Source organism: Xiphophorus maculatus, chromosome 3 (assembly GCF_002775205.1).
Source record: "Xiphophorus maculatus strain JP 163 A chromosome 3, X_maculatus-5.0-male, whole genome shotgun sequence".
Classification (NCBI taxonomy): domain Eukaryota; kingdom Metazoa; phylum Chordata; class Actinopteri; order Cyprinodontiformes; family Poeciliidae; genus Xiphophorus; species Xiphophorus maculatus.
In genome coordinates this window covers 30,201,083-30,223,955 of record NC_036445.1, presented here as the reverse complement: position 1 = coordinate 30,223,955, position 22,873 = coordinate 30,201,083, and the positions used below count along the sequence as shown (strand labels likewise).

The 22,873-nt window shown below is 39.8% G+C and overlaps 1 protein-coding gene and 1 pseudogene across 1 annotated transcript; one reads left to right on the top strand and one right to left on the bottom strand.

Annotated features, from left to right (window-relative positions):
- Window positions 1-1,445: 1,445 nt before the first annotated feature.
- Window positions 1,446-10,321, top strand: LOC102225625 (annotated as a pseudogene).
- Window positions 10,322-10,907: 586 nt separating this feature from the next.
- Window positions 10,908-22,023, bottom strand: LOC102231251 (acidic amino acid decarboxylase GADL1-like). The gene is made up of 16 exons (XM_023330411.1): window positions 21,675-22,023; window positions 21,052-21,153; window positions 19,584-19,702; window positions 19,368-19,494; window positions 17,701-17,791; window positions 17,476-17,585; window positions 16,607-16,722; window positions 16,257-16,336; window positions 15,998-16,052; window positions 15,801-15,917; window positions 15,660-15,724; window positions 14,998-15,079; window positions 14,625-14,824; window positions 13,307-13,358; window positions 13,121-13,210; window positions 10,908-11,438 (listed from the first exon to the last, which is right to left on the bottom strand). Exons 2-16 carry the CDS (start codon window positions 21,080-21,082, stop codon window positions 11,265-11,267), a joined length of 1,509 nt encoding a protein of 502 aa, XP_023186179.1. The 5' UTR covers window positions 21,083-21,153; window positions 21,675-22,023; the 3' UTR covers window positions 10,908-11,264.
- Window positions 22,024-22,873: the final 850 nt, after the last annotated feature.

The following is a 22,873-nucleotide window of genomic DNA, read 5'->3' as shown; positions in this document are numbered from 1 at the left end:
ACAATCCAAAGCCGGATGTTACTACTGGTGAAAACAACAAAGACGACAGGAAGTAGGAGCAGGGTGAAAATTTGTTTTAGTTTTTCCAGACAATGAGCACTGGCTCCATCACAGCTCTCACAGTTCAGAAAACGTCGTGTCATTCCAATCCACTGCTCTTCTGTAAATGTAAGTGGGCGGGGTTTGTTGCTCCAACACATGAATAAGATGTCAACGTCTCCTCTGAGATGATGAGCACTGAATTATGAATATGTAAATATTTACATCCGGTGTTTCCATGTTTTTTTAATGATCTATCACATGTGACTGGAAATTAATTTTGCAACATCTCAATTGCAAAATTGTGCTTTTTCGACATCAGACAATGATTTGTGCATATTGGTAATGGAAACACAGCTAGAGTGGAACCTGGCACTGAAAGTATCGCCATAACAAGAAGAAGTCAGCATCCACTGAACTGAAGTTTGTCTCAGATAACATGATCTTTGGTCTCTCTCCAGTCTTCCAGACAAGGTCACCAATGGACTATATTGACTGGATTTCCCTTTCTTTTCTATACTTATCATTTGAATACCCCATGTGACTGATATTGACAGATTCTTAGATTCATTAACTTCCCTCAGTGCAGTCACTTTCAGTAACTTTCCATCCTGAATGAGAGGGGCAATGTTCAGTTTAGGGATCCCGTGGCACAGCAGCATTTCACCCACTGAAAGAGGATTGCATAACCTTAAGTTTGACTGCAGCTTTGAGTGGATTTGTGTCGGCTACGTGTCTTTTACTTCTCCCTGCATCAAAATGTCCACTCTGCCCTAAAGAGTTATTGCATATTTAGTCCAAAAAGCTCAAACAAAAAAACATAAGCTCAGTTGTTGGATCTGGAGCAAACTTAACTTGACATATTGCATGACTGGAAGATAGTAAGACTAAAATCCTGAAGAATGATATGCAGCTTAGAAGTTTTCATGATACTGTAGTTTATTTGTATTTTTCCAGCATGTTGTGATGCTTCTTGTTGAAGGTCATCAAGTGCGAAATGTTCAATGATTAGCCAGAGCTTCATTTATGGACTGAAATCTTTCAAACAGCTTTAGAGTGGAGAGCGGCCAGCAGAGGTGTTTAGAGCTAATTAATGCTGATAGCGTTGCCCATTTGGTTTCTGCACCTCCAGCAACCCAATTGTTTTTATCGCTACTGTAATTATGTGCACATCTCTAAGCAGTTATGGTTCGATGTGCCATAAATATCTCTTACTACTCTCCAGTCTCCTGCTTCTGCTTGAAATGAAAATATATTTGTAAATTTTGCTTTAAAAAAATCATTCTTGTGTGACAATTATACATAGCATTAAATAAAACTGTAAATTCAGGTGTAATCAGGCAACATGGTGGCATGGTGCACCTTTCCTGGTGGTTTAATGTTCACATGGATCAGTGGGAAATTCCATGACATCAGGACAGTCCAACCTTCTGTCTGTATATATAGAGGCATCTTACTGTAAGTGTGTATTTGGGCTGCAGGCAACAAAAATTACAGTTGCATCAATCTGACGATCAAAGTATGGACAGACACATGAACGGTGAGTTCTACAAAACACAGCTTTGTTCATTTAATTTTTTTCCTTTAAATTAATTCATTCATTTACTTGGTTTGCATAACAAAAGCTATGGAAGAAAAAAAAAGTCAGACTTTTTTCCCTCAGAATTATGACTATATTGCCAGATTAGTCAGAAGTTTTGGGGAGGGGAAGTCTAAATTCAGAGATTAAAGAAATAATTTTTTTGAATAGGCCTGTCAGGGAAGAAATTACTTTAACAAGAGTCTGGATGAGAAGAAATAAGAAATTTATTAAAACCTTGCAAGGTCAGAACGGAAATACAGAGTCAAAGGAGTTTGTCAAGTTTGCTCTGACTAACAGTGGACTTGGCTTCCTTTTATAGGTTCTGGTCAGAGAAGAGAGACTTGATTGGACAATAGGTGTGAATCCCTGATTCTTATGTAGCAACAATTCTGTGGAGCCCAACTCAAATGGTCTTGCCATTTCTTTATTGTTAAGGAAAGGGGTTTGTTCTTTAATGCTAAAGGGGGCAGATAAGTCCTGGGTTGGGGAAGTAACACTATAGTCTCCAGGAAGGTTTGAAGGGAAAGGAGGAGATAGGATTAGAGGAGAGAAAGAATCAACAACATAGAAGTCTGGCTCTACGCCTGCAGAAAGAGATAAAAACAAAAAACTGAGAAACCACAGCAACAAACAACATATGCAAAAAACTGAGAAACATATATTATAATCAGAACAATGACAACATCACTGAAAAATACGCAGTACAAGTTAATACAAGATGTATTTGCAACAATGTAGTGCAAAAATGTAGTGTATCTGAAAAACACCTGAATTTAAACCTCTGTAGGGGTGTGTGTGTGTGTGTGTGTGTGTGTGCGTGTGTGTGTGTGTGTGTGTGTGTGTGCGCGTGTGCGTGTGTGTGCGTGTGTGCGTGTGTGTGTGTGTGTGTGTGTGTGTGTGTGTGTGTGTGTGTGTGTGTGTGTGTGTGTGTGTGCGTGTGTGTGCGTGTGTATGTGAGAACCAGGTTTTTATATCCTTGTGGGAACCTATTTCTATCTACAATGTGGGGTTGTGGGGACCACTGCTTCTTATGGGGACATTTTCTTGATCCCCATGAGGATGAGGCGAAATACTTTTTTGGGGGTTAGGGGTTAAGTCTGTGATGGTTAGGTATAGGGTCAGGGTGAGGGCTAGGTATGTGATGATAAGGGGTAGGGTAAGAATTAGGCTGTAGAAGATTAATAGAAGTCAATGTAATGTCCCCACAAGTCATGAAAACACGACTGTGAGTGTGTGTGTGGTTGGTAGTGTGCTGGTTTATATAAGATTCTCCATAAATTTACATGAATTTGTATGTGATTAACTTTAAAGGTCAGACCACCGTGGAAGAGCTGATGAACCCAGAAAAAGGCTCTCCAGGTGCTGGTGAGGACATGGAGGCTGCAGAGAGCTTCATACAACAAGCCATGGAAATAATCCTCCAAGAGGCCGTGAAGAAAGCAACCAATGTCAAAGAGAAGGTCAAACTATGTCCTTCCTTCCTGTTCCTTAGCACTTCACTGCTGTGCTACAAAGTATACAGGGTGTGTGACAGTAAAAGTTGGCCTCTGTTAAACAGGTGTGTGAGTGGCGGTCCCCTGAGCAGCTGAAGGAGCTGCTGGACCTCGAGCTCAAAGACACGGGAGAGTCTGAGTCCAAGATCCTGCAGTGCTGCAGAGACACCATCAGATACAGCGTCAAGACTGGTAACTGAGTGAAATGTTCTTATTTTGTGTGCTTGATAACATAAACATGAGGATGCAGATGAATTGAATTGAATATTCTTCATTGATCAATATATCTTAATGTTAAAGTTCAAAGTACTCAAATGTATCAATTTTATTTGACTGATCTTTCTGCCATAAGCTGGCCGCTGGCTGAGCACTGAGCTCAGGCAAGAGTGGCCTGCAGTACCTTAGATGTTGTTTTGACAAAAAGCACACAGCAGGTCAATCTGAGAGTCAAAGCGTAGATATATTTCCTGAAGTCACAAGTTGCCGCTGTAAGTTGGTGTTTCAGACTTGGAGAAGTGTCAACCAGTCGATAAGCTCCATCATCTTATGGGTACTCATTTTCACCTCTACAGGTCATCCTCGTTTCTTTAACCAGCTGTTTGCAGGGATGGAGCCTCATTCCATGGTGGCTAGCTTCATCACTGAGGCAATAAAAACCAGCCTGTGAGTGAGACAGCATCATGTTATAAGCCTCATGAAAACATATTTACCATTGGTTTTACATACAGAGTATTATAGCCAACCTGCATTATTCCATGAAATTCCATCAGGTACACATATGAGATGGCCCCGGTCTTCACTCTGATTGAGGATGCTTTACTGAAGACCATGATGAAGCTGATTGGATGGGAGGAGGGAGGCGATGGACTCTTTAATCCCGGTGCGCATAGCAGCATTATTTCTGTCATTTGTTGAATCATAATGGTCTTTATTGGAATCTTCATTCCTGTTTCTGACAATTGCTGCTCTTCCTGGGTTTACTTTCTCCTCCAGGAGGCTCCATGTCCAACATGTATGCTGTGAATTTAGCTCGGTATCGTTACTGTCCAGATTTCAAAGAGATCGGGATCTACGCTTCTCCACGACTGGTCATATTGACATCTCAGGAGGTGTGATTCTACAGAAACTCGTCAGAAAAGTTAGGCTTTAGATTAGTTTTCCAACACTATCGACCAAACAGGAGGGAAGGCCATAAAGAAAAACCTTTGTCATTATTACCTCTCCTATGACGTTTCATTGGCAAATGCATTTGAACCCAGAAATATACGTACATTGGATAAGAAGACATGACTTTTTCTAACTGTCTGACATTGAATCAGACTAAAGTTTTCCAGTCTAAAGTTTTTGTGATGTAGGATCATAAAAACTGCTTCTGTTTGCTATTTGCCAAAATAAGCACATTAGGCAAGCTATTGCCTTCCTATGCGATTCCAATTGATTCTCATCTACCTCCACTGCTCTGTCTAGGAGTTTGTCCACACAGCACAGTTCCTCCAGTAGAATTTAATTTGATTAGCAAACAGAAAGAGGTATTGTGAACAATGACATCAATTCTCTGCGCTGTTTTAGAATTGTTGTCTTCCTACGGTTGTAGTTTAGCAATGACAGGGAGGAAGTGAAAAAAGCTGTTCAGTTCGTGTTGGCAACACTTCCACATACTGAGCAGTTAAAGTCAGATCAAGACATATTATTGCTGGGAAAGATGTTCGACTTGGCACTTCTGTCTTCGCAGTGGGGGATGGCTGCTTACCTAGCACTCAGTTTCTCGTAGGCTTCATAGCGTAGTTGACACATGACATACCTCACGGCCAAATGTTAGCGATTCTGTAAAATTTAGTCCACACCTCCAGGACGCAATCGTTTCTCAAGAGCTGAGGATCCAGATCTACTGGGCGAAGCAAAGCATAGAACAAAGGGCTGGTTTTTAACAGACTACCACAACAGTAAAAGCAAAAAGCTTTGTGAGAATGCTAACTATAGCTGGTAAAAGAGTGTCACTATTTATAGTAGAACAAGTCCTGTACCGAGAATTGCTGACTCAGCATAAAAGAAGCCATTACTTCCAAACCAACACAAGAGGTTACCGCATTTGTTTTCTTGTGTTGCTTTCTTGAAGTGTTTGGCCGTATTGACCATGACAACGTTTGGTAGAAAAAAATGGGGAAGCTAAACCGTCCCAACAGCAAAGTAGAGAAGTTGAAGCATCATGTTATGTGTGTTATTTGTTGAAATGTGTTTTTACAAAGTGTGTATCTCAGCTTCACAATCTTGGCATAAAAAAACTGAAGAAAGCTTTAAGGGTGAAAATACATTTTCACATCATCATATGTTAACAATGGAGAGAAAGAAGTAAGTGTTGATCCCACTGGTGAAATATATATGAGCGTTATTTAGTTGCCCTTCAGTCAGTTAAACAGTTTCTTGTTATTTTAAATAGAATAAAATATAAGTATAGAAAAGTAAGCGTTGCAAATATTTCGATTTCTAAGCAATGTTATCGTTTTCAGGGTCATTACTCCCTCGCTAAGGCAGCAGCTTTGCTGGGATTCGGCACGAAGAACGTTTATGTGGTGCCTTCTGATAACAGGTAAACTGTTCCTGACACTTTCTGGCCCTCTTTCAAGTATTATTTCTGAAAAAGCACAAAGAAAAGTAATATGTAAGGGGTACTTTTATCTGGCACTGTAGAACTACACTGTAAAAAAAAAAAAACGCGGTAAATTTACAGTAAAAAATGGTGAAATGCCAACAGTTACTGACTGTAACTTCCAAAACATTTATTACCATAGAAAATACATGGAATTACAATAACTCAATAAACATATATTTCAAGTAATTTTGACAGTCATGAAATGTAGAATGTATTGTAAAAATATTGTAATACTGCCAGCAGTTAATTACCCTAAAATTAACGGTACTAATCAGCCACAATTACAAATTTTGCTGATATTTATATCTACAATGTAAAACTGTAAACCAGACAGTAAAAGTCATTTTTAAAAAGAACAGAATGCTGGTGTGATATTTTGGTTTCTTTTTTAATAATGCCTTTCAGTTTCTCAAAGGTGTAACTTTGAGAAACTGAAATTTCAAAGATAGACAAAGGATCAAACAGGCGAAGCACCGATTGCGAGGCAAACTCCTACAGCCAACGCCACCATCGTTTATGAGAGACTTTATTAAATGTTGAATTTGGGATTATTTAAGGCTACTAGTTATTTAACACTACTAGACTAAGAGCTCACAGCAACAGGTGAGATTAACATTGTTCTAAAATGGCTGCCTCATATAGTTGATCTTAAACCATATATTCCCTCCTTTTCAGGGGAAAAATGATTCCATCTAAGCTGGAAGAAAAAATACAGCTGGCAAAAAGTGAGGTGAGCCACCCAGCTTATTTGTGTGTGGGTGTGTGTGCGTGTGTGTGTAGGAGCGTGTGTGTGTGGATGGGCGGGTGGCTTTATTTTTTGCATCTTTCATATGTCTTTGCATGTTTGCACACACGTGTTTCTTCAGGGTGCAGTTCCTTTCTTCGTAAATGCCACCGCTGGAACAACAGTGCTCGGCGCGTTTGATCCCATCGATGAGATCGCCGACATCTGCGAGAAGCACAACCTGTGGCTCCATGTGGATGTGAGCAGCTCCACTGGTTTATTACCCCAGGTCTCCACAGCATCTCACATCATCATTGTTGTATTTTTATTTTCTTCAGGCATGCTGGGGCGGAGGCGCTCTTGTGTCAAAGAAGCACAGGCACTTGTTAAAAGGCATCCAGAGGTGAGCAGCAGGGCAGTCGGAGGGTATTTTGTGCCTGTATGGGTCACACGTATGTAAATGAAAGCATCTGTTACAGGCTGGAGCTCCACTCCCTAAAGATCTCATTTAGAAAGATTAAAAACAGTCAGAGTTTATTATTCTTATTCACCCTCCAAAGTGACAGATAATAACATCAGACTAATTAAGAGTTAGTTATAAAAACATTCTGAGTTCTGAACTAGCAGAATAAGATGACTCCCTCTGGAGGACACACCCTAATAGCATGGCATGGTCTTAAAAGTGACTCAAAATCACAGATTCCAAATGTTAGCATGCACTGCGTAGTACGTCGTTTTAATTATTATGTTTTTACCCCCTAAAAGTAGCAGATTCCATGCATTCTAATAATCACCTAAAAATACATTAATTGATTTATGGGCAATTTTTATAATTTTTTTATTTGAGTAGAGTGACAGTGGATTTCCTACCAGTGCCACTGCTGACAAAAAATAATCTCAACTTTCATTTATACATTTATGAAAAGACAGGATTTAATTATGACTGAAAACATGCTTACTGTTCCTGTTTGTTCCTGATTAGAGTCAATTCTGTTGCCTGGAACCTTCACAAAATGCTGATGGCTACCCTGCAGTGCTCCGCCTTCCTGGTCCGAGACAAGAGTGTAAGAGATTACCTGATTACCTGATCTGTTGCAGAGAAAGGCATGTTTTAAAAAGTCACTAGTGGAGGCAACAATCTGCATTTTTGTATTATGGTAAAGCAATATTTTAGCTCCCCTAAAGTCGAATATTTTTCACAATTGTATCTAAACTTTTTTTTTTCTTCTTCTTTTTACAAGTGTCTCCTACAGCGCTGCCACTGTGCTGGGGCTTCATACCTCTTCCAGCAAGACAAGTTCTACGATGTGAGCTATGACACCGGGGACAAGTCGGTCCAGTGCAGCAGGAAGCCGGACGCCTTCAAGTTCTGGCTCGTGTGGAAAGCAGTAGGAACCAGAGAGCTGGAGTACAGGGTGGACAGGGCCCTGGCTTTGGCCCGGTGAGTCCTGGGAAGAGGAGTCTGGGATAGTTTACTTTTTCTTACAAACAGATATGCAGAACTGATAGTCAAAAAAATACAAATGAAGGATTTGTGAAAAAGATTATTGAGCAAACGGCACCTTTCTGAATAAACACAGTTTATACATTTAAATGAGGTGGTATGAATACATTTTGTCAAAATTCTGTAGGTGCATTTAAAAATATAACTATTTTGAAAAGTTCATTTTTTGTCACTTGTTTCAAAGTACAATTTATATGTCACATAGATTCATCACACTTGAAGTAAAATAGCTCAAGCCTTTATATCTTGTAAAGTTGATGATTATGGATAATTACTAATGAAAACCCAAAATTCAGTTTGTTGAGAAAAAGTTTTCTGTCTAAGTAAACCCAGCAGATTGCATCAAGTTATTGACTCGCAGTAATTCATCATACTGGGCATGGATGTAGCCACAGTAGAGGAAAACTCCCCTCTAACAGAAAGAAACCTCCAGCAGAACCAGAACCTGGCCCAGTGTGAAGAGGCTGAGTTTAAGAAGTCAGATCATACACATCAATCTCTTCTGATTTTAAATCTTCTTTGCAGGTATCTCGCACAAGAGATCAAAAAAAGAGAAGGATTCAGATTGGTAATAGAGGTGGGTTTTTCTTTCAACCAATATATGTATAATTCCAGACATATTCATTGAGGTACTTATTGTAAAAGTTATCAGATATGTGACAAATTTCCATGTCTAAAGTATTTTGTTTTGAAAAAAAATGTCATTCACAGCCTGAGTTTGCAAATGTTTGCTTCTGGTACATTCCACCGAGTCTGAGGAACCTTCCAGAAAGCCTCGAGCTGTGGAAGAAGCTACACACTGTAAGGAGTCTGTTTTTAATATGTTGGCATATGAAGGTTACATTAGCTTCAGCATCTTTGTTCAGATAGAGCTGCAGTATGCAACTTTCATTTAAAACAATATGACTTTGACATATTTGTTAAAACTATCACAATGTCGTGACAGATAATCTGTGAAAAGTTTGATCTCCTCCACCTCCTCCCTTTGCTGCTACTCAAGAAATGCACCACCTCCAACTGAAAACAACCAATCAGAGCCAGCAGGCGGGTCTTAGTGCTGTCACTCATTCTCATGTACTCACTGCTGAATGTGCTAATGGCAGAGAAACTACTTACCATTACTGGAGAACTGTTTATCTGCCATCCTCAGTGGACATGCTAACTAGCCTGAGTATCCACAACAGACTATGCTAGCTACAGTGTAGCAAAGAGTAAGGGCAAAGGAGGTCTTTTTCTTACAGAGTGTCTCATACCATAGTGACAGTTTCATCAAATATGTAAAAAAAAAAAAGTGTTTATAAAAGTTACTGCAGCTTTAATCATTGAATCATGTTGGCGAACAGAAAATTCTGCTTTTTCTTACACATGCCACTGCTGTTTTTTTGGTTTTTTTAGCTGAGTTAGAATATAAGAACATAAGAACTGCTTTTACTCATCTCTTAGGACCATGAAGCTAATGTTGAGCAAACACTCCGTGACTTTTAAGCATGCAATCCTCAGTCTTTCATTCCTGAACCAGACCTCTGCTGGAACCTGTCTGTAAGTGTAAAAATTAAAAACCGTGAAAGTTGTAGCCTCTCTCCTTCGCCTGCAGGTGGCGCCAGCAGTTAAGGAGCGTATGATGAAGTCTGGCAGTATGATGATTGGATATCAGAAGCATGGCGACAAGCCCAACTTCTTCCGGATGGTGGTGATCAGCCCTCAGGTGAGCAGGCAGGATTTGGACTTTGTCCTGGATGAGATACACAGCCTGGGAAAAGACTTGTGATTTCCATCAAGAGCTTTTATTCATCCACTGGATGGACTTGAAAGGTCCATTGTTTTCTGGAAGTTAAAGGAATCAACAGAAGCGGTAGTCGTAACGAGAGTCTGCATCAACACCTGGATCCTGCAAACACATCTGGTGATCTGTACATGTACAACAATTCTTCTACTTTTCATCCATACAAAAGCCAGAGATGAGCTATAATTTCCAAAAATTGTCAATCCACAAAAATGTATTGAATATGCTTGTCTAGTCTATGAATTTGATGCATTTTAAATTTTGACATGTTTGAACATTTTGTATGTACACTGAACAGCACTGTTTCCTTTTTCTATTCATTGTGTTGTGCCTTCATTTCCATTATTTTTGTGCTATTTTCATGAGTTTACTTGTATTAGTATTTGTTATTGTTGATTTACTTTTTTCCATGAAAGGTTTTGCAAAACAGCACTAAGTCATGAAGTTTAAGTGTCCATCCTCACATCAAACAGTAGCTGTTTCTATTGACCATACAATTGCACAAATTGAAATTTCAAAATAAATTTTCTTAATGTAAATGTTTGACATCAGACTTCTTTTATTAGCTACCCACACTTACACCAGATTACAGTCCAAACTGTAGAAAGTTACTGTACAGCTTTAGTCAGAGATGCTGAAATCAGAAGTCCAGTCGGTCTCCAGTTTTCTACAGTTGTCCGGTTCATCAAAGCCCTCAATCATCAGAATAATTACTGTCAAGCACATCACTGACAGTAATGATCAGGCACATGGTTACTGAAGGGCTTATAGCCTCACCTTCAGAAGCTGTTGCCATAACAACAGCAGGTGCAATTTGTACTTAAACAGTTTTTATCCAGAATGCTTATATAGCACAGTGTAAAATATACAAATGTTGGAGGTCACTAAAATAACCATTAAATAGATACAATTCTGAAGCACATGAATAAGTTGTCATACGTGTTTCATGAATGTCCTGCTTGAGACGTCCCCGTGTCAAACGTTTTTGTGAACACTGCTACGAACAGACAGCATTTATTTTGAGGGGAGAGAATGTGGAGACCAATAGATACATCTGACCTTATGACCCATGATCCTGAAGTCTCATTTACACAATGAAAATGAACAGCACACACGCTTTAGAATGACCAGAGATAGTTGGTTTATTTTTTTTCCAGTTCCATGAAAAAATATTTCTGACACAAAGTATGAATTCAAAGATGACATGGAAATAACGTTGCACTCTTACAACACTGTGTGCTGAAAACTTACATAACGCAACTCTAAACCCCACACCCTAAACTTAGATCACTTTTCACACTTGTGAAATCAACAGCTTCCTCAATTGAAAATATAAGAGTCATTGAAGGAAAAAAGTGCCAAAAGTAATATATTCCAAGAACAAATTTCAACTCAGAGTTGTTAATACAAGATATGCAGGGACACGATTCCACAAATGATTCTTTCTAAACTTTCAGAAGATATGATCCCCTGAGAAACTGTCAGAGTATCATAAGTCCTTTCCCAGGCTGTGTATCTCATCCAGGACAAAGTCCATGTCCTGCCTGCTGACCTGAGGGCTGATCACCACCATCCTGAAGAAGTTGGCTTGGCCTCTGTGGGGCTGGTAGCCCACCATCATGCTGCCCTTCTTCATCATGCGCTCCTTAACAACTGGCGCCACCTGGAGGCACAGGGGGGCAACAAAAGGTACTAAATAAAAACTCCGTAATTGTGGATACAAACTCAAACAACAATAGCATGCCAGAGTCTATAGCAAGAACTCATGACCCGTAGGTTCAAGGTTCAAGTCTGAATTTTAGATACTGGCACAGATCTGAAACTATTTCTGTCAGACTGATTAAATCCGTCTATACAGTAACTCACTAGCCAAAAGAAATACATTTTGAAATACCAATTGTTTGCAGCACCATCTATTCATTGACTGAAAAACATAAAGGGCACTCCAACTTGGAGTTTATTTTAACTTAAAATTGACCAGCAAAATTATTTTTCTAAGCCCAAAGAAATAACACGCCTTACTTAACAGGCGTTACCCATTCTTCTACATACCCATAGAAGAATGGTTATGTATTAACAAAAATGACCAAAAGAGCTGTTCTCATGATTCATAAACTAAGTGCAGATTGTAGTTTTGAATGTTGTGTTGATCTAAGGGACAGCTGAGCCTTGGCTAAGAAGGTCACCAAACACAGAAAGACAGAAGCAGATAAAATAAGGTCTCTTCTATCACTATTACAACTGTAAAACATTTGGGAACTGAGGACAATGATTGTTGAAGCTGTGTGTGTGGAATTCTTGTTTGTTCTACATCTTCATCTGGTCAACAGTCCAGAGTCTCCTTTGGTGTGTATTGTGTGCTTCATGACGTGCCATTCATATTGAGACGGGTCTGTACTGCAGACAGGCCAGCCTAGTACTATATTATAGAGCCAATGTATTGTAACATACAGAATGTGGGTTGGCATCGTCTGGCTGGAATAAGCAGGGGCCTCCATGAAAAACATGTTGCTAAAAACCTGAATGTACCTTTCAGCATAAACGGTGCCTTCACTAGTTACTTATTCCATACACAGGTCTGTACCATCACAGACACTAACTCCTGAACTGTGTACAGGGAACAATCCGGACAGTTCTTTTCCTCTTTGGCCCGGCGGACACCACCTTCAAGATTCCAAAAACAAAAAAATAATCTTCTGATCACAGGACGTTTTTTTCACGTTGCGTCAGCCCATCGCAGATGAACTGGGGCCCAGGGAAGCTGGCGATGTTTCTGAGTGTTGTTGATGTATGGCTTTTGTTTCACATGGTAGAGTTTTAACTTGCCCTTATAGATCTAGTGACAAACTGTGTTTACTGACAACTGAATATTCATGGGCTGCACAGTGGCACAGTTGGTAGCACTGTAAGAAGGTCCTGGGTTCGATTCCCAGCCCGGGGTCTTTCTGCATGGAGTTTGCATGTTCTTCCTGTGCGTGCGTGGGTTCTCTCCGGGTACTCCGGCTTCCTCCCACAGTCCAAAAACATGACTGTCAGGTTAATTGGTCTCTCTAAATTCTCCCAGGTGTGAGTGTGTGTGTGCATGGTTGTCTGTCCTGTCTGTCTCTGTGTTGCCCTGCGACAGACTGGCGACCTGTCCAGGGTGAACCCGTCTCTCGCCCGGAACGTAGCTGGAGATAGGCAGCAGCAACCCTCCCGACCCCATTAGGAACAAGGGTGAACAGAAAATGGATGGATGGATGGATGGATGGATGAATATTCATTGAAAAGGATTTGCAGGTTATTGTATTACATATTTTTTTATGTTTCTTCACACTTTAACAATAACATTGTTTCATTACATACATTGTGTAGTTTTTCCTGGAACTCTGGCCCATCTGGCAGGTCTCTCAGACTTGGCGGGATGTACCAGAAGCAAACATTTGCATATTCAGGCTGCAGAAGAACAAAGCAAAAAAAACAAATAATCACACTATTTAAAATTCAAATCTAACGAACGTTTAACATTTCATTAATAAAAGGTAAACTTACCTCCATTAAAAGGCGGAAGCCTTCCCTTTTTGTAATTTCATCTGCAAGATACCTACAAAAGAAATTAGTGTAGTAAAAGAGTGCACCAGGTGAAAATGGTAAAATGAAAGGGCATGCTTCAAGAACTTAACCGAAGAAAAAAAAAATACATTTGTCTTTTGCAAATGTTAAGGATTAATACCTCCTTTTGGCAAATAAGATCTCAATATTAGTTTTCTCTGCTTGGAACTAAACCCCTTGTTCAGAGACTCTCTCCAATGCAGAGAGCAATGAGAAGACGGTTGCAGGAAGCTGAAATAGCCCTGCAAGGTTGTTTGTTTCGAGGCTACAGACTGGGATGCACTGTGCTAGCCACAAAGAAAGGACATCAATGTCATGACTGAGTGTCTGAAAGACTGTATAAACTTCTGTGTGGACAACATCATCCCCACCAGAGCAACCAGAACAGTGGGAAGCTTCCCCAGTAACAAACCCTGGATCACCAGTGACCTGAAGAAACTGATAACCAAGAAAAGAGAGGCTTCATTGAGGGAGACAAGAAAATATCACAGAAGCAACTTAAAGTCAACATTAGAGGTGGCAAGGAGCTGAGGTTCAAAATGCCACCATACAGCTGCTTCAGTAAACCCACCGTCACCTGAATGAAACAGGAAGCACCGAGGATCAATGTTCTGTCTGATTTCACATGTCAGAAACTCCAGAAGACACAGATGGATGCCTAAATAACCACCTGAAAAACATATTGCAGTTTATGTGTCTGTAATGCTGATGTTTATAAGAAAGGGAAAGCAGACTTTACTTCTTGAGGAAGCTTAGGTTCTCCAGTGTTGTTGCAACAACACTGGAGAACCTAAGCTGCATTTTTTTCTTCAAGCGTTGTGGAGAACTCAATCTCTCCTGCCATCATCTGCTGGGGCAGCAACAAAGAAGCTCAACCAGCTGACTGGGAAACAGTTCCAGAACTTCTGGAGACGACTGTGTAAAGAAGGACTCTTCATAAAATGAAGAACATTACAGATAATTCTGTATAACTCATTTGGATGAGCATCCTCTTCATCCAAATGTCAGACAGCAACAGAGTGCCTCCAGTCAGAGGTTTCTAGAGAACCACTGTAATACAGACCACAACAGGAGATCCTTCCTGGCTGCAGCCATCAGAGTCTACAACTTTTTTTTCCTCTTTAGAATTAATAATGTATTTTTGGATTGAATTGAACTTAGTCACCACAAAGCACAGCAAAAGCCTTTCTTAATTCCATCTGGACAGGTTCCATCCTGATGTAAGCAGGTTGAACCGTCGCCCTGCAGCCAAACTGACCTGGCCATGGCGAGAGCTCTGTCCACCCTCTGCTCCAACTCGCTGGCACCCAAAGCCTTCCACATGAGCCAGAATTTGAAGGCATCTGGCTTCCTGCTGCACTGGACAGACTTGTCCCCGGTGTCGTAGCTCAAGTCGTAGAACTTGTCCTGCTGAAAGAGGTAGGAAGCCCGAGCAGAGTGGCAGCGCTGGAGGAGACGCTGCAGAGAGACAGCAGGGCTACATGTGATGGTTTTTTCCCCCTCTGAGATTGCATTTATCCAATTGCAATTCCTAGGTGTCTTATAAAATTTAAACACCAACATTTTTGCTCAAGTGTTACAAGGTGCCTTGCATTTCTGAGTAATGGAGAAATCATCAGAGCTGCTCTTACACTTTTGTCTCTGACCAGGAAAGCTGAGCATTGCAGACAGGCCATCAGCATCTTGTGAGGGTTCCAGGCAACAGAGTCGACTCTTTACAAAGGAACAGAGGTGAGACATTACAGTCAGTGGCGTCATCACAGGAAGCACCTGGCTTTTCTATATCTCATTTCAATGAAACTTAACATACAACCAAACACAAATTCTCAACTGATTTAAAGGAAACATCAGACTCATACTCGTTACTCGTCTGAATTGAGGGGTAACAACTTGTTCTTCGGTCTCACTGTTACTGGATGCTGATCACTGCACTTCCTACTGAACATTTTTTGTTAAAGTTTACTTTAGATTTGCAACTAAAGATATTGACTTTAGTTGCAAAGTCAATATTTTTGCAACTAAAAGATACTGACATGGAGAAATATCTTGTGTTAATGTGTATTAAGTTATATTTTCTGTTTGAAGTAATAAAATAAGCACTTAAAAGCATCATAAGAGGATGTCTCAAAAGTGGCCTTTTTACATGACAATCATTTGTTTTTAATGTGCCCGTTTGTGTTGTTGCACTGTGCCCTTGAATTGCCGCTTAGAATTGAAACAAATTAGCAGATGTTATCTATTCTGGAACGGTTGTGTGTCTTTCAAACACAAATGACGTTAACCGGTGAATCACCTGTGAATGCCTTTCATTAGGAGCTTGTGCTTGTTGGACATGAGAACTGCTCCTCCCCAACATGCCTGTTAAAGAGAAAAACAAAATGATCATGCATGCTAATGTCATGGTTGCGTTGTGGGAATGAAGTCCTAGACTTACATCCACATGCAGCCACAGTTTGTATTTCTCACAGATGTCTGCAATTTCGTCAATAGGATCGAAGGCTCCAAGGACAGTGGTCCCCGCTGTGGCGTTCACTATGAAGGGAACTCCACCCTGCACTCAAACACAAGCATTTGATCTGACTTTCTCACAAAAGTGTTGACCTTACATTTCTTTCGAATAAAGTTTCTCACCTCACTTTTAATAGACTTGATTTGCTCCTCAAGAGTAGAGGGAATCATCTTTCCTCTAAAATACAAAAACAAGTTGGAGTTTCATCATAACATTTCTTCAGAATAAACAAACACGTGCTTTTACACAATTGCAAAAGAAATTAAACCTTTTGTAGATAATATTAAATTATTAATAATACAACCAGGTCTTTGAGACTAGATCTGAGAGAACTAGAAGCAGCAGAGCAGGATGAGTTCCAACGTGTGTGTGGCGATTTACCTCTTATCAGACGGAACCACAAAGACATTCTTTGTGCCGATTCCCATTAAAGCTGCAGCTTTTGAGATGGAGTAATGACACTGGAAGAGATCAAAACAGAGCTTATGTGCAGTTAAAACAAAAACCATGTAAAGCCGCCTGCCTGATCTTCCTTTTTAAGAGTCAAGTCCACTTGGTTGTGAAATCCACCAGCTCAAACAAGCAGTCTCTTTATTACACTATAACTGATTATTTTTTCTTATTTTTTTGCTGACAGGAAAAAAAAAACTGCTGCCTTTTATACTGTGAATCTCAATGGAAGTTTTCTGCTGGGACATGTTTAGGGACACGTTGTAGATTAAGAACCATACCTCTTGTGATGTGAACACCGCCAGCCGGGGAGCTGCAGAGTTTCCAAGCTCCTTGATTTCAGGAAAATGACGGTACCTGGCTAGGTTCATGGCGTACATGTTGGACATCGACCCACCTTAAAAAAAACAAGATGGACACATGATGACCCCAGATCTACTGACAGCTAGTCTGCTCTGCTGTGAAAACAAAAAACAAGCAGCATCTTTGGGTTCCTCTAAAAGCTGCCAACAACATTTGTTCCTTTACAGACTTCCTCTGTTTCTGGTTTTTTGTTAGTTTTAGATTTTCATTATCAGAAAAAGATAAGCTCATAAAACTGCAGTTTTCAAACACTGGTTTCATTCGTTGAGTGATTAAAGCTTTATGAACACACGGTTAAACCTGCTGGTGGAATTGTAATAAATGTGTGCCGTTTGGACAACTTTATTTTACTTATGGAAACATGAGTGGAAGCAACTATGGAACTGTGACTTCTCCGTCAGAAAATACTGGAGGATAAGATCCAGACATGATCATATTGTCTATGACTTGTGTCTTCAGCAAAACAATTCTGTAAAGAAAAGCAGGCAAAAGTTCCACAGCAAGGTAAAAATACTCATTTCCTGTCAACAATGCCAATTCTTGCCTGCCTTCATTAAGTGAGGAAGTTAACTATCTTTTCACACAGGGTCGGCTTGGTTTGGGGCTTTAGTCAAGCCTCAACTAAATCATTTGACTCCTGCATTCGTCCCGGTTGATATTTTGTTTGATGATTCAAAACATTTTAGTGGGACAAAAAAAAAAAACAACAAAGAAATGTTTAAAGGGACAAATACTCTTTCACTGTTTAATATCTAGTAGTGAGCTGACTGCCAGTGTAGACTAATACCTGCATTAAAGAGTCCATCTCCTCCTTCCTCCCAGCCAACTGTCTGTATCAGCTTCTTGAGCACAGCATTCTCCATCAGAGTGAAGACTGGAGACACCTCATAGGTGTACCTGGGCAAAAAGACACATTTCACCATCAACATCCTATGATATAACAGACAGTAATATAACAGTAAGGCTAAAGCATAATTACTTCATATTAATTAATAATAAGTGAGGGTCTCACAGGCTGGGTTTGAGGGCCTCAGTGATGAAGCTAGCCACCAGGGAGTATGGCTCCAGCCCCGCAAACAGCTGGTTGAAGAAATGAGGATGAGCTGGAAATGAAACACAGACGGGTTCATTCAGGGAGACAAAAAATCTACTCGCATATCATCACAGAGCTCCAACTAGGACAGAATAATTATGAAAGATTAGAGATTTATAATAACCCATTCCAGGTTTAAGCTTTCTATGTGATGCAAATTAAAGTAGGGCTAAAACCAAATAAGCATTAAGAGGAGTATGCAGACTCCAAAAAGGCTAATTACAATCTATTCACAGCAGTAATGAGACAAAACTGCAGAATAAAATTTATACATTTCCATTTCAAGTAAAACCTTTGTCTGTAAATCTGTTCAACCCAGAACTCAAGTGGTAGTTTTAACTTCACCTGGTTCAAATCTTGTTAAAAAAAATGTCTATTAAGCAACTTCTGCTGTTAAATTACAGCTGAAATCAGTCAATTCCACAAAAATAACCAAGCAGAAAGAGTTGAGCTTTTCACATGTTGATGTCAGAATGATTTTTTTAGCTGCAGATTCATCCTCTGCTACAAATGATCAACCATTCACTAAAGGAATGCTGTTATTGCATTTCAGGGAATACAATGTTTGTATGCACCTCAATAAAGCCATGCAATAAAGATTTGCCATGTGATTCATATCAATATCCCACAACAGTGATACAATTACACAAATATTCATTTTTAATTGATAAACATCAAAACTTTAAACAAACAGTCCAGGTTAAAATGTATTGAAACTACTATCAAGCATTGAAGAAATGGTGATTTACAGTGTTCCTCCCTACAAACTGCAAAGAGAAGCAGGATCCATTCACAACTGCATTGTCACTTAACGAGTCATGATGAGATTGCAAAAGTACCCAGGAGCAGCAAACCTCTAGTGGAGGTAATTAATGAAAAAATATTGGCTTACAAAAATACCAAAAAAAAAAGATTGATCCAGTGGATTTCGCCTTCTCATTGTTCATCAGAAACCACTGAAGTTCATTACTGCTCCACTGTAGAGCAGAAAGATCAATTCTGTTACTATGGACACAACACAGCGAGGCTGGCTGCTTCACAATCATACATCTGGTGCTTCGATCTGAGTTCATTCATGGTGTTGGAACTATTTATTCTCCTTTTTTTTTATCCATTTGAATTTTGTTAGTTTATTTGTATTTTTTGTATTATTTGCAGAGTTAATTTGTAGTTTAATAATTGTTGATTTTATTTATCTTTTATTTTTATTATTTAATTGTTCTAAGTAGACAGGAAGTAATGTGGGTCAGTCCACTTTCTATAAGTATAGGGGCCTGGTAAAGGACCAGCAGGCATTTGGGTTTGGGGCCTATGGTTTTTACCAGAGCAAGAGAGGTAGCATGAGAAGAAAGGAAAGTTTGAACTCTGTAATTGTTTGTTGAAATAGGAAAATAAATCATCCAGAACAATCAACAAGTTTGGACATTGAACCTTCTTTTGCCTGCGTACAGAAACTTGACCCCAGAGCCTTATAGTGGCTTGATGGAACTTTAATTGGATGTTTGGTTTGGCAAACAATCGCCACTACACATGATATTCATATACTGGTCTTGGCTTCCATTTGAATTCATTACAGTCCGACTTACTGGGCTTGACACTGTATCTGATGGCGTCTCGGCACAACTCCAGGATCCTTGCCTCAGACTCTCCACCATCTCTAAGCTCCAGATCCAGAAGCTCCTTCAGCTCCTCTGGGGGATGCCACTCACAAACCTGTTTAGCAAGTACAACAGTGTTCCTGCCAAGGTTCACTCAAGTATTACTTTCTGCTACATGCAAAGGAAAGATATTAAATTTTTAACCTTTTGTCTGACATCAGTGGCCTTCTTCACTGCATCTTCTAAAATCATAGTCATTGCTTGTCGTAGAAAGCTTTCAGTAGCAGCAAAGTCCAGAGGTGGGTCATCCAGGGGATCATTGTCTACGATTACAGAGCAAACATTCTAGTAGTAGTGCAGACTTAAAAACAAACAAACAAACTTATATATACAGTATATATACAAACACTATGCCAGTGTTATGACTCCTATGATCTTTGTATTGTTAAAATTTTTCTTCCTGTATTATTTGTGGCATGTGTTGCCTTTTAGTAATAGAACAAGATTTGTTAAAAGCAAATACTAGCATTTGAGTACTTATTAAATTATTTTCTAGTCAGCCAAGGCTGGCAGAAGATCCACAATTTTAAAGGTTACCTGGTGTAACCCAAAAAGACAACTTTTCCCCAAAGGTTGTCAAATTTCACAACGTGACCTTAAAAAAAAGTTTCCTCATAGGTTATAGCAACCTTAACAAGAGACTATGATAATATACTTGTGTGTGCGTGTGCGTAACATTTCTGCACTTTCACCGTGAATGGACAAAATATCTTCCACATTCAGCCCCGGCGGCATGGAGGACATGGCCCGCCCACCAAGTCAGCCGTGCTCGCCATGGATTGGAAGCTGTTTTATTATTATTCTTTTTACCTCAGCGTGGCCAAATTTCTACTATTTCTGCCTCGACTTGGTGCAGCAGAGGCTTCCGGACTTCCCATTTCTGTGCCCCGCACTTTTTTTTTTTTTTTTTTTTACCGTCGCGAGTTTATCCGAGCCGTCTTTAAACGCAACATGAACTCTAAGACGCTCGCGACGGTTTGCACAGTTTTTTTTTTCCCCAAACAAACTGAGTAATCTGAGTGATGCAGATAATTTTACCTAAATTATTTCTCGTTAATCCATACAATACATGACGTTAACATTGCTAGCAAGAATAACTACTAGTTTTGTTGTCATCTGTTCAGAGGTGGATTAGATACTTTTGGGGGAAAAGGTACTTCTAAGAGTATTTTACTGCACTCTACTTTTTACTTTACTTGAGTACTATTATGTACTACTGCTGCTACTCTTATTTGAATAGTTTGGTTGTGCATTTATTTATTTAATATTAATAGACATTATAATTATATCTTGTTTATAATCTATATTAAATTAAAAGCCCGTTTTCTGTCCCCTTCCAAACCAAGCCATCGCCCCCTCTGGAGCCGGGTCTGCTCCTACATGGATATTATGAAATATGTCCACGTGCATCAGTAGCAGCCTTGCACACGTAGCCAGTGTCTAAGAAATTTGTAAAGTGGCATGTACTGTATATTAGGAAAAAAAAAAATCCAAACAAGCAAAAAAAAAAAACTTTTTTTTTTTTTTTTTTTACGGTTTTTGAATAATAACATGTACAAAATAAATGAAATAGCAAACTCTGGAACGGAAGGATACAAGTGTTGCATCTTACCTTCGATGTGCGTTTCTGTACTTGAAGCCATTCTTTTAGTGTCGTCCTTCTTTCCGTGCTCCTAACTTGACTTATATCTGCAGTTGTATGTCGCGCTGCCCTCTAATGACAAGTTATGGTTATTAGGCAGCGGCTCACTGGAGAGTTTAAGCGAGTTGTCAGTTTTACGAGGACGTGTCAGGACAGAGAAGCGGAAAATTCCACAAAAGATTTTGCTTTAAGAACCAATGGAAACCAATGTTCCGTCCCTTCTCATATTACAGCGGTTCCAACTGTCTTTTCCCTGGATGGATCTTTATGGATCACGTTCTTGTGGACATACGAACAAGAATAGACTAGGTTTTCATCTCTGCTGTATTAGAACCCGATAGACACTTGCGTGTATAGCAAGCCGTTCTAACAATTAATTGCCAGACTTGCCATCGCCTCACAGAATTTCAAAAGGACGTGGCTTTAAAATTCAAGTTTGGTAAACTTGTTTTAGTACAGCAGAGGATTCGAAAAGCCTGGAGAGTGGGACATGGTGTCAGCAGTGGCCCCTGAAATTCATGTCTTTTATTTGTTACAAACAGAGTAATGAAGCCGAGGCGCAAATTCAAACTGGAAGACTCTATTCATCTCACCTGCCCAACCAAGGATGTCGTCATGCGCCTCCATTCCAACCTATCGGTGATGATCTCCTCCTCCAATCATCAAGCGTCGCTCCCTTGATAAGATTCAGCTGTTCATCGGTTGACTGAGCTTCAACCTTCCTCCGCCTTCAGCTCAAGACTTCTTCAATGTCCATTCAGTCTTCGGCATCCTCTCCACCACCAGTGTCCGAGCCCACGGGGGGAAGACGTCTCCAATCTCCACACACAGCGGCTCATTCTCTCTGACAGCGGTCTTCCTCCTGGGTCCGAGCGCCAAACACTTTCATTTGTCAATTAAACTTTCTAATACCACACTCTCTCTCTCCTCTCTCTCTCTCTCTCTCTCTCTCTCTCTCTCTCTCTCTCTCTCTCTCTCTCTCTCTCTCTGTGTACGAGTCTTTCCAGATTGAAATTATATTTCATACATTTATGCCTCCTAATTTTGAGGACTATACCTTATAACTAATGAAAACCCAGAATTTCGTTTCTCCATAATATTTAATATTACGTGAGAACAATAAAAATGATTTTAAAACACAATGTGGGGGTACATGGACCTTGCTCGTGTACTGTGTGATTGGTAAGGGATCCTTTATGAATGATGCATGAAGGCATCCAGCCTGTGGCATTGAGAGGTGCTACGGAAGCCCAGGTTTATGGCAAACCTTTTTGTATTTATTCAATAACGATATCAACATTAACATCAATTTCACATCTACACATCTGTAGTTATACACAAGTTGAAATGATTAATTTAGATGAAATATACCAACAAAGACCGTATGTACACTAGTCAAAGCTTTGAAAGCTTTACCAATTCACTGGTGCAGCTAAAATATACTAGCTAGTTAACTTGTGTCTCTAAGACATGTACCAGTATACTGGATAGTACAGTGGATAAAAACACACCAGTTAATTAGTAACTTCAATTTTGGCCCAGATGTCAATTAGTAAGGTCTAAAATGTTCACTGCTTCAATGGTTTGGGGCCAGGGCCGGCCCAAGCCTCCATGGGGCCCTAATCGAAATGTGGTTTTGGGGCCCTCTATTTCTGCTAACAATGTGAACTGGCTGCAATCAGCAGTCCGATCATTAGATCATTCACACACCTGCTATAAACCTATTGCCTCTCTGGCAGTGCTGTTTAGATTATATACATGTATAATATAGGATACATTTATTGGCCAACTG